The sequence below is a fragment of the Lycium ferocissimum genome, chromosome 3 (assembly GCF_029784015.1).
Source record: "Lycium ferocissimum isolate CSIRO_LF1 chromosome 3, AGI_CSIRO_Lferr_CH_V1, whole genome shotgun sequence".
Taxonomy (NCBI): domain Eukaryota; kingdom Viridiplantae; phylum Streptophyta; class Magnoliopsida; order Solanales; family Solanaceae; genus Lycium; species Lycium ferocissimum.
In genome coordinates this window covers 38,904,060-38,915,866 of record NC_081344.1, presented here as the reverse complement: position 1 = coordinate 38,915,866, position 11,807 = coordinate 38,904,060, and the positions used below count along the sequence as shown (strand labels likewise).

At 35.3% G+C, this 11,807-nt stretch overlaps 2 protein-coding genes and 1 pseudogene across 3 annotated transcripts; 1 reads left to right on the top strand and 2 right to left on the bottom strand.

Moving 5' to 3' along the window:
- The first annotated feature begins 709 nt into the window (after positions 1–709).
- On the top strand, positions 710–3,192 carry LOC132050218 (dynamin-related protein 4C-like; annotated as a pseudogene).
- A 542-nt stretch (positions 3,193–3,734) lies between these two features.
- Positions 3,735–6,121, bottom strand: LOC132051116 (LOB domain-containing protein 24-like). The gene is made up of 2 exons (XM_059442396.1): positions 4,657–6,121; positions 3,735–4,127 (listed from the first exon to the last, which is right to left on the bottom strand). Exons 1-2 carry the CDS (start codon positions 4,810–4,812, stop codon positions 3,840–3,842), a joined length of 444 nt encoding a protein of 147 aa, XP_059298379.1. The 5' UTR covers positions 4,813–6,121; the 3' UTR covers positions 3,735–3,839.
- Positions 6,122–7,174: 1,053 nt separating this feature from the next.
- LOC132050217 (ATG8-interacting protein 2-like) lies at positions 7,175–10,628 on the bottom strand. Of its 2 annotated transcripts, none has more exons than XM_059441358.1 (2): positions 9,690–10,628; positions 7,175–7,494 (listed from the first exon to the last, which is right to left on the bottom strand). In XM_059441358.1, exons 1-2 carry the CDS (start codon positions 10,485–10,487, stop codon positions 7,366–7,368), a joined length of 927 nt encoding a protein of 308 aa, XP_059297341.1. In that variant the 5' UTR covers positions 10,488–10,628; the 3' UTR covers positions 7,175–7,365. The 2 variants fall into 2 exon arrangements, with proteins under 2 accessions (XP_059297341.1, XP_059297340.1); XM_059441357.1 differs by having other exon boundaries at positions 7,175–7,497; positions 9,690–10,626.
- Positions 10,629–11,807: the final 1,179 nt, after the last annotated feature.

Genomic DNA, 11,807 nt, shown 5'->3' with positions numbered 1-11,807 from the left:
ATGAACCCTTCTTCCAATGAACAGAATACAATCCAAAATCAAGGAATATCTTCCTCCAGAAAATGAAAACCAAAAAAGAATTCAGAAACCAATCAAACGAGGTCGCGTATTTCACTATAGAATCACCTATCGTCTGGTGATTCTTTTGTTCTTTCTTTCTAAAACACCTCTAGATTGGAAAAGAAAGCATAAAAAAGGTGTAGCTTTCGTTTGAGCTTTCTTCAATCAAAAGTAATATCTTCACAGCCACTCTCTAAGTTCGGATGATTTGTCTTACTAAGAACACCTTCTTTTTTGTTTTTGGTTTTTTTGCACAATAGATATCCCATAGAAATTAATTCTGTGAAACTGTATAATTTCATATTAGTCACTCAACTTTATCAAGTGTAATAGAAAAATTAGAAAACTGAATAAAGAAGCTAGTATTTTGTTTACCTGTCAAACCAAATAGCATACGAGAAGTATACGGGATCGTTTGGTACGCGGGCTAAGTTATCCCGGGATTATATTCCTGGGACTATTATCCTTGGACTAATTTATCTCACCTAGGAGGTGAGATAAAACTATAACAAGTCTTATGGAATAAGATGGGATATCCAGGATAAAGTTTGGAATTAAATTTATATTTTATTTAGTAGAAAATATAAATTTATCCCTTGTACCAAGTAAAGTATAAAACTAATTCCAAACTTAATCTTGGAATATCCACCTTATTCTGCGTACAAACGACCCCTGCATGTTTTATCTCACAATCCAAAGAGCCCCTTTAAGTCCTTTATAAACATCACCACCACCACTACCATTTTCACCTCTGAAAGAAACCTTCAAAACTATTCCTGCTTAGAATCAAGAAAGTATGGCCTACCAAAACGCCGATGGCTTCTTTTCTGATGAACAAAGTCCACTTGATTCAATTGCGGTTGTTGATCCAAAACCTCTTGCAGTAGTAGCAGCACCAACAGCTTGTGGTGTTCATCCTCCCATTGTTGCATCCTTCAATGATAGAATCCGTCCACTCCTCGACTGTGTAGACAAACTCCGCCACCTTAACATCATGCAAGAAGGTATCCAGCTTCCGACCATCGTAGTGGTAGGCGATCAATCTTCTGGAAAGTCCAGTGTCCTCAAATCTCTTGCTGGAATCAGCCTTCCTAGAGGACAAGGTATTTGCACCATGGTCCCCCTTATCATGAGGCTGCAGGATGATCCAAACACCACTGAACCACTACTTCACTTGGAGTACAATGGAAAGTCACTGCCTGTCGCTGAAGTTGCCATTGCAGATGATATCATTCGTGCTACTGATGAGATTGCTGGCCATGGTAAGGGCATATCTAACAACCCTTTAACACTTGCAGTGAAAAAGAATGGTGTCCCTGACTTGACCATGGTGGATTTGCCTGGCATCACTAGAGTTGCTGTACAAGGACAACCTGAAGACATTTATGAACAAATTTATGATATTATTATGAAGTATATAGCTCCTGAGGAAAGCATAATCTTCAATGTTTTATCAGCTACTGTTGATTTCCCTACTTGTGAGTTCATTAGGATATCTCAAAAGATGGACAAAACAGGAGAAAGGACTCTGGCTGTTGTGACCAAGGCCGACAAACTCCCTGAAGGGCTGCTTGAGAAGGTTACTGCAGATGAAGTGAACATAGGGCTCGGCTATGTTTGTGTGAGGATAGAATTGGGAACGAGTCTTATGAAGAAGCCAGGAGTGATGAGGCAGGGCTTTTTTCAACCCATCCACTTTTATCCAAGATTGATAAATCCATGGTTGGCGTTCCAGTTCTGGCACAAAAGCTGGTGCATATTCAAGCAACCATCATTTCAAAATGCTTGCCTGAAATTGTGAGGAAGATCAATGACAAACTTGCTGCCAATCTTGCAGAACTCAACAGGCTTCCTCAGCATCTAACTTCTGTGGCTGAAGCTCTGACGGCATTTATGCGCATTCTGAGTTCATCCAAGGATTCATTAAAGAAAATTCTTCTAAGTGGGGAGTTTGATGAGTACCCGGAAGAAAACGAAATGCACTGCACAGCTAGACTGGCTGAAATTCTTGATCAATACTCTAATGAGCTACATTCCAAGAAATTTGAGAAAATGGAGGACTTCTTGATGGAAGAGATCATGGCTTTACAGGAAACGAAAGGGATTGGATTACCAAACTTCCTTCCTCAGGCAGTTTTCCTCAATGTTTTGCAGGAAAAAGTCAAGGAAATTGCTGCTTCTCCAGTCTCCAGAGGATTTTGTGGAAAACTGTGGAATTACTTAGAGCGAGTTGTTATCAAAGTTCTGATGTATCATTGTGATAACTATCCGCAGCTTCAGTCTTCCACTAGAAGGGCAACCCAAAACTTGATTGCCAAGAAGATGGATGAATCAGTTGATTGGGTAAGGGAAATCACCGGGATGGAAAAGCTGACTGATTACACTTGTAATCCTGACTATTTAGCGACTTACAGTATATTCATGGCTCAACAACACATGTTCATGGAGATTATGAATGATCCTGGGAAGTGCTCCGTGATAAACATTGAAGGATTAGGAGAAATCAATGTTGATTTGAGGAAGCATCTAGATGTGGTGCAGCAGGCTTTCGATTTGAAGATGAGAATGATGGCCTATTGGAAAATAGTGCTAATGAGGCTGGTGGATTCTATGGCCTTGCACATAATGTTCAGCATTCGAAACATGATTAACAAGGAAATGGAAGACGAGATTGTTCAGGATCTGACGGCACCTCATGGTGGTGGAATTGAGAGAATGCTTGATGAGTCGCCTTTGGTTGCAGAGAAACGCAAGAGGCTCAAAAAGAGTGTCAAGCTGCTCAAGGAGTCCAAAGAGGTGGTAGCCAATATCATGGACAGGATTTCACTTCATGCTGATCAGGAAAGGGACTAGATTAATACGTGCTACTCATGATCAGGGCACTCTGTTCCCATTCAGCCAATGTTCCTTTCCAGTTTATCTCCTAATATCGAACTACTAGTACTATGCTTTGGTTTTGTAAAATGCCTGTAGGCTCCCAGGGAAGCATTTAACTACCTGTTACTAATTATTAGTTGTGGGATGCCTATATTAGGAATTGAAGTGTCTACTGCCCTGCTTGTGTGTAGTTATTGTCTTCCTAGCTATTAGGTAAATGCAAATCAAGTTTCTGTCTTCATATTTTCCTTAAGTGAACTGTTTTAAACTTAAATTCATATTACTTTTCTTTTCTGAAGAGTGTTTACTATCTGATCCCTTTTTCCTGCAAATTCTACATCGATTGTCTATGTTTTGGATCTGAAATTATCTATTTCTATGTTTTGGATCTGAAATTATCATATTTCGGAATAGATGTAGTAAAGGTCCTGTGACTCACTCTTTAATCGTCCATCCCATATTCTGGTCATGAACAAGAATACATTGAGTGCTAAAGGGATTGAAACAATAAACGGACTGTAAATTGCAAAGTTAAATCATTCGGGAATCAGGAACATATAGAGCCAAGAGTCGGTGATGGAGTAATGGTAAGGGAAACTATGGTTGGTGTATGTTACTAGTTAGTACAATGCCTTGAAAGTAGCTTTGTTTCTTTTCTTTCCGAGTATTTGAGTGTGGAGCATATTATTTTCTTTACTTTACCTTTAATTTAATCGAAGGATTTAAGCTTATTATGGTACTGTTGATCACATGTAAAATAGGATGAATGAAATCAAACCAGAGAAGTTAAGGATAGAAGTCCAAATTAAAGCTTACAATATCACAAAGTAGCTCAAGGGATCGAATTCATGAAATGCCCAAGAAATATTATGCAAAAAAGCAGTCTACATAATAATTAAGTTCTAGTAAAGACAATGGATTGAAGGACCAAATGATGAGGGTGACGAAGCATAAACCCCATTTTGATCAGCCAATAAGTTGGCTGAATATTCAAGTCCTTGAAGTGGCGGGTGAGCTTTGAGCAAGTCAATTTGAGCTTGTATTTTAGCCAATTGGTATTGTAAGTGGTAGATTTCTTCATGTAAAACAGTAATGATCCCAACACAACCATAAATTGGATCCTCTATTCGGCAATATGCCTCATAGTACAATGAGTCTGCTACATTCCCTCGTTCATGCTCTTCCACTTGCTGCAATAATTAATTTCATACGAAACTAGACTTGTGAGTTCATATATCTTTCCGAATTAATGCCAAAATTAAATAGATGCAAATGCTCTTTACTAATGAATGAGTGAAACACTAAGAAAGGATTTGCAGAGTGGATATATTACTCTTTCCATCTCAAAGTATAACGGTTTAAAGTATGACACATATATGAAACAATTTAATTATATATGGGCGTCCATTCATATATCTTTACTTTTTCAAAATATAATTGTGCATCATAAATAAGTTAATAATCACTGCTTTCTCTATGTAGTTCTTAATTTTTTGATAGCACTTAATTATCATTGAAGGATAGGAGCTAGGGAAAGAAAGGATCACATTCTAACTAACCTAAATAAATGACTGGAGTATATAGTGACACATATTATGAAGGATTGAATGAGATATGAATGTACAAAATAATATCCTGTATGTACAAATATACTTAAAAAACATATTTGAAGCAAGAAAATCAAGTAAGATTCTTGTAGGAATATAATATCGTATTTACCTGGAGCATCTTTCCAACATTGCTAGCACCATAGATTCTATGAACATAAGAAAATCTTTGTGGATTATATGGTGGAAAATATGGCAAAAAGATACAATCCGAAGGGCATCTTCTTCTTAATTGTTTGCAAGCTGCACAACGAGTGGAATTAGTCATTCTATTTCAAAGATCTTTCTTCTATTTAAAAGAGAGAAAAATCTGCAATAAGGAACAAAGATTTTGTGAGAATCTTTTGTTTGTCTGAAAGAATATTGTGAAAATCATTGATTTGTGAAGAAAATCTAAGCAATGATTTTAGTATACATAATACTTTAATAAAGATTCAACAGTGTATTTAAACAAAAAAGATATAAAACTATTAACGGCTATCATTTTTAAAAATTTGTGTTGTAAGGAAAGTTACCAGTACCACAAATCAGCCATTCAAGGGATTGAGCTAAACTTGGTAAGAATGGAATACAAAGTTTTCTAATTACATTTTTTGTTTTCTTTTTAATCCCTTTTTAAATTACCTGTGCATTCAAATTTATTGCAACCTACGATTGCTATACGAATTTAGAGAAGGAGACAATAATAAGTTATGCCCGTTTTATTTATAGAAATCATCCAAGTTTTCCGAATCAATCAGCATTATGAAGAAAAAAGAACGAAATAATTAAAAAAAATCCATTCTCTTATTTATTTATTTATTAATTTAAACTTCAGCTTTGGGTTTATCCACTAAGTATTACGTAGTGGTATTTCAAAACAACAACAACAACCAAAAAAAAAAAAAAAAGCTTCGGGTTTATCATCATATCCTGTGTAATGAAAAAGAGTGTAAAAAATAATCATCATAAACTCAAATACTAACCAACTCTTGAGGTAACAACCGTAATATACACAAAAACCATATATACGGCATCGACACAAATAAATGAATAATTAATGAAGTTAGGACATAACGGACAACTAGACCAAATTTATAAAAGTGTATTTATCAATGAAGACCCTCAACACTTAAGTCTAAAAGACTATTTAAATTAGAAATTCTAGCACCCAAATCTCCCAAAAACCATATCTTGAATCCCTTAAATTGTAAAAAATAAGCACATCATGACATTAATTTCTCTTGTTTCGGATCTTTAAATACAGGGTTTGGCATAGCACATTCGTGGTTTAGGTCATTAATCACGACCAGCTTTTCTCCCCATTCATCTAGAGTTATTGACTTTTCCGACCTACTTACCTTTAATTTTACAAGTTTCCATTAGGCCTTATGACATGCTAGGAGAAGAAGTGATAAATTTGAAAACACTTGTTACATAAAACATCCTGCCTCCCAAAGTAACGTATACGTGCATAATAATAATCAATCTAAAGCATAGAAAGAAAAGAATGTGCACGTGCATAAGAATCAATTTTCACGATACTGCTAACTAAAATTTACTCCCTCGGTTCACTTTTACTTGTCCACAATGGACTTTATACGCCTCTTAAGAAACAATACGTGAAGTGCACTCATATTAATCTTTTGTATAATTTCAATGAATTTGGAAAGAGATTCGAGGATTGAGTAGTTAATGTTAAGGGTAAAATAGAAAAAATAAAATTGTCTTTCTCTTGATATGCTAAAGTGGACAAGTAAAAGTGAAAATTTATTTTTAGTATAGTGGACAAGTAAAAGTGAACGGAAGGATTACTCTTTAAGGCAATTTAAGGGATATCAAAAACAAGAGGTTCCCTATATTTCACCCTTACTATAAGGCCTAATTGTTAGTATCAATCAAAGTGGTGGTGTTCGTAGACTTGATTTATTGAAAGTTGTTTTAGTGATTGCTAGAGGACGAGCAAGAGTTGAAATGTGGGGTGATAATTTTAGACCAAAAATGCATATAGTTACTCATTGTTTGCCTCACATTTTAACACTTTGAATCGCCCTTTGAGTATTAATTATATATTTTGTGCTTAATATTATATTTTTAATGGTTCTTGAGAATCGCCTAACCTAATAGCATAATCAAGTCAAATGTTTTTTTTATAAACTTGGAAAAGAGCATAACTACAATGGTTGCCTGCCTTAAATGCTTTTTTCTTCTTTTTGTTGATAAATGTACAATTCTGTTTATCACCTTCCTGCAGTCTGCAGAACTTAACAAGACATCATTATTCCCGGCCCTTCAAAAGTTGCAGGAATGTAAAGCAATGTAAAGCAAGAACACAGTCCACCATGAATTACTGATTGGTGGGAAAAAAGAAAAACTATTTACAGAGCTTTATCAAAACGAAAAATACTACTCCCTCTGTCACAAAAAGATTGTCCTCCTTTCCTTTTTAGACTGTCCCAAAAAGATTATCCCTTTTTATATTTAAACAATTTAACTTTTATGAGATGATTTACAACAGCACAAATATCTAAAGAACATTTTGGATACAGCATTTCAAAAGTCCTCCTTTATTCTTAAAAACATGCAAAGTCAAAAGAGGACAATCTTTTTGGGACGGAGGGAGTACTATTAAGGAAACATACAACAAGACATATGGGAAACAGATAAAGAGTTTTATACATAGCTTTAAAATCGTACTTTAGTCTGTTTAGGAATACACTGAGAAGGTGATACAGAGAGAGCTTACACACAAAAACACAGCCATATATCAAATGGACATGGTGACAACGCCATCTTCTTCCGCTATACATAACATTCATTTTACTTTACAAAGATCATACATCTATCTCAAACTCACGACAGGCCATGCTGAAACTCCAGGTGCTGGCAGCTGAGGCCGAATCACAGGAACCCGCTTCACAACAGAAAATGCTTCATTAAGGCGTGCAGCACGGCTCATGAATTGAGATACCTTCTGCACATAATGAACAATGAATCAAAACACAGACACCTTTGACAGTGAGAAGAAACAGGCCCCAGGCAAGAGATAGGATATATGGATTTGATCCAGTGGTTCCCTATCAATATTCGGACAACACAATGACTAAAAAATTTCAGACGTTTCGAGTCTACAACATCAAAGCTGCTAATACCTCCGAGACACAACACCTGAGCACCCTTGGTTATTCAGTTTTATAGGGCACATCAAAATGGGGGTTTAAAAAGAGCATGTACTTCTGGTAACATTTAGTACAGGATGCAGAATAGATCACAATGTATACGCAAGTCAATAAAATAAATGAAAAATGAACCAAACTTGATGTTAGGCCTGGAAAGGATATTTGATGGCATTAAATGGTAACAATGTCAATAAAATATACATTAGCTGCATCAAATGAAAATGTTTCGAGTGATTGGTTTATTTTCTCTCCCCTTTTACTTCTTCTTTCTCGAGTCTACAGCGGCAGAAGTTGGAGGCTACACAATACTGGAAACGAACTAAGGCAATGTGGAATGAAAGTAAAAAGAAACTGTTACAAATAACAGAGAATGATATAGCACAATTAGAACATAATTCTTATTCATTGGTACAAAGAAAGTTTACCTTGTTGAATAGATAGGAGATTGATGAAGGTGGTTAAACCACATGCTCACTTCGTACATAATTTTTAACACCATCTTGGTATTTATTGATGAAATTTATAGATTTACAAAAATAAACTTTTCAACATTTGTGTTGTCTTAGCCATCTGATACAACTATAAAAAAGGTTTATCTTTCTCAAACTATTTTGGGCAGTAGCATCTGCATCCATGGGGAACTATTTGTTACTTTTCTTTGTTGAAACAACAATTTCAAAATAATCGCCAATTTTGGTATTATCCAGTTATGTGATCATCGCATGCTTCACAAAGGTTTGCATACATCCTACCCTCCCCAGACCCCACCTGTGGGGAAAGTACAAAATGTGACCATCGCATGCTCCGACAAGTAATTACAAGCGATATCAGGGCTGAGCTAGAATAAACATTTTTGCTCGCGATTTCACTCATTAAAGAAGAAATAGAAATCTTGATTACCAAACTGATACAAGGGTAAGAAAAATCTGAGGGTGTTATCAGCCAATATACCATTTCTCTATAAAATAGCACCCCATCAGGAGCCAAATGTGATGCGTAACTAGCCACATCCTACACCTTCCAGATGCAATAACACACCAATATCCTAGATACAATTTGAATATGATGCAAGTGACAACCCTAAAAATCAAAGAAATGCCAAAGTTTGACGCCTTAGTGGCCACAAAGAATTTTTACAAATCAATTGTTCTTCCTATCACCATATTACATAGCTAACTAAGAGTCTCAATTTCCAAGAGACTTTGAAGAAAATACCATGGAATTATATTAGTGTTTGAACTTAAACCTTGATGAAGACAAGGTCAAAACCAAAGCAATGATGACAAAAGCTACTTACTAATTCCTCTGACTTTGTCTTGCATATAGACAAGGCAATCGGCTATACAATATTGTTATACTCACTAGGATTTATTTTTTTATGACAAGGGAACCCGCACCCGCTACCCTTTGGGTGTGCACAGGGTAAACCCCGCTCCTGTGTAATAGCCCGCAAACCACACACGAGAGATATACTCACCAGGATTTGAATAGAAGAAAACGACCTAACAAAGATCTCCTTTAATTTATTTACCTGTCTCCTATGTTATATTTTAATGATCTCCTGTGAAGGGGGCCATATAACTAGAACATCGGTAATGAGCCAAAAAAAAAAAAAAAAAAAAAAAAAAAGGATCTCCTATACTTACTAAAGAGTCATGACACCTAAGGTCCCAACTATTTTCAAATTCGCAATTTTAAAGTCTCACTACCCCACAAAGGTAGGATAAGGTCCGCATACATCCTACCCTCCCCAGACCCCACTTGTGAGATTGCACCGGGTATGTTGTTGTAGTTTTAAAGTCCCCCTCTTCTACACTAGCATCACAAAGGCCCAGCCCTTTCTAGTTGAAGCGTCAATTTTTTTTTTTTTTAAATTTTCGGGGATAAAGAGGATGAAGCAGCATCCCAAACCGCAATCTAGCTTAAGGGTTAGCACCTATAGTGAGGAAAAAAGAACATAAGGGTATTGAAATGGGGACAGACTAACCTTATCATCGACAGTAACTTTGAGCTCCAAACCCTTGGTCTTCTTCTTCATTTTATGCAATCTACGACCTAATATAACAAACCCCATGACAGCAGCAGCTACAGAGAAAGCCCACATAGGCCTAACTCTAAACACACAATACTTGAGAAGCTCCAATGGTACCTTCCACCACACCAAACTCCTCTTCTCCTCCCCTCCTTCACTAGTAACTTCTACTACTTCATCCCTCTCCTTTTCTTCCACACAAACCTCTTCAACATCCCCAAATTTCACAATTTCGCTAGTATCAGACAAATATTCCTCATAATTTTTCCCATTATCACTACCTATATCTTCAATTCCTCCAAAACCCACCTCGGTTTTATCCATCTCTTCGTTTCCAGCAAAACCCATTTGTAATTTTGAGTTATCCACAACACCCACCTGGGCTATACCGTCAAATTTCACTTCATTTTCATCAATTCCTCCAAAACCCACTTGTACTTTGGGGTTTTCGAGCACACCAACATCATTTCCCCCCTCAAATTCAGATTTTTCAGTAACAGAACCGGACAAGAACCCACCCGAATTCTTCCTGGGAAGCGTGCCGGGTTCAACCCAACTCAAATTATCGGATTCCTCAGAGCCCTTTTCACTACCATAAGCAACAAAAGGAGTATCTATGGAGAAATAATTGGTTTGAATAAGACCCTCTGTTTCAACATGGTTTTTGGGTGAGTTGAGATCGAGCTCGGAATCTGAAGATGAGTTGGGGTGAAGCAGTTCCCAGTCATGGAGCTCGGTGGACTCGATATCCATGATATGATTGTTTGATCAAAAAGAGGAACTGGATGGAAACCCTAAAACTGATATTATTATTAGGACAAAAGAGAGGAAGTGTAGGGAATAGGGGTTTTGAATTGAATGGCATCAACTACCTCTTGGATTGGTTTTGGTGGGTTACCACACAAACCCACAACTTGCACTTGTTTCCTATATCTCCACCTCATCAGATTCACACTTCTACTTCTCGAGTTTGAACACCTCTAAAGAAATAATAAATAAAATATATAATTATATAATATTTATATTAATTAGTATTTAATTTTAATGGACTTAAAAAATAATTTGAAGTAATTAGTTAATATGATGGGGTATAACAGAAAAAAAAAAAAATTCTTGATATGTTAAAAGTGATAAGTAAAAATACAAGTATATTTTTAGAACACTAGATAAATAAAAGTGAACGAAAGAAGAGTAATTAATATTTCAAATTTTATTAGTTAAAATTTATGCGAGGTATTACTAGACACGAAATCTATGATAAAAAGATTGGACACGTGATGAGTTACGAATATACTCCCTCCTTTTCATAATAATGTTGTCTTTTTATTTTATTTTTTCATTTTAAAATAAGTGATGTTTCATATAATCAAGAAAACGTGATTTTATCTCTCTCAATTTTACCGTTATTTTTATAAATAGAATTTTACATAATCTAAAAATCATCAATAACTATTTCTTTTTCAAGGCATTTAATTTAGCATATGTTAGTAAAAACATTTCTTATTTTCTAGGAGTGAGTAGTTTTCTAACGGTCAAGCTAAAAATATCACTTATTATGAAACCGACGAAATATAATATACCGATAAGATAAGATAATTATTAATATATTTATACGTTTATTAGAACTTTAGAAGTAATTTACTCTACTTTTTACATGCACAGTACTAATAATTTTTAGTTAGGTGATCTAATAGATAATTTTTTTTATTCTTAATAAGTATATAGAAAGTTAAACTTGTAAGTACTATAACATATCTAGTTCATCTTTAATATCTCGACATGTTATCTTAATGAAAATGTTAAGACTAAAATGTCTCCAGATTTTTCTTATTTATCTTTTCTATTTTTTAAAATAAAACTTTTTAAAAATACTTTCTTATTGTTCTATTTACGGCACATCCTTCTGTTCAAATATCAAGACTAGGAGCCCGTTTGGATTGGCTTATAAGTTGGCTTATAAGCTGTTTTGTTTTACTTTTGAGTGTTTGGCTGGCCAGAACTTAAAGTCATTTTGTCTTAAAATAAGCTCAAAAAATAATTGGACCCATTTAACTTAGTTTATCTAAAGCGGCT

Coding starts and splice junctions, on each gene's coding strand:
- LOC132051116 (XM_059442396.1), bottom strand. CDS start 4,812: ATGACTAATTCCACTCGTTGTGCAGCTTGCAAACAATTAAGAAGAAGA. Junction 4,128..4,656: donor ATGTTGGAAAGATGCTCCAG/GTAAATACGATA, acceptor TAATTATTGCAG/CAAGTGGAAGAGCATGAACG.
- LOC132050217 (XM_059441357.1), bottom strand. CDS start 10,487: ATGGATATCGAGTCCACCGAGCTCCATGACTGGGAACTGCTTCACCCC. Junction 7,498..9,689: donor AAGTTACTGTCGATGATAAG/GTTAGTCTGTCC, acceptor CATTATGTGCAG/AAGGTATCTCAATTCATGAG.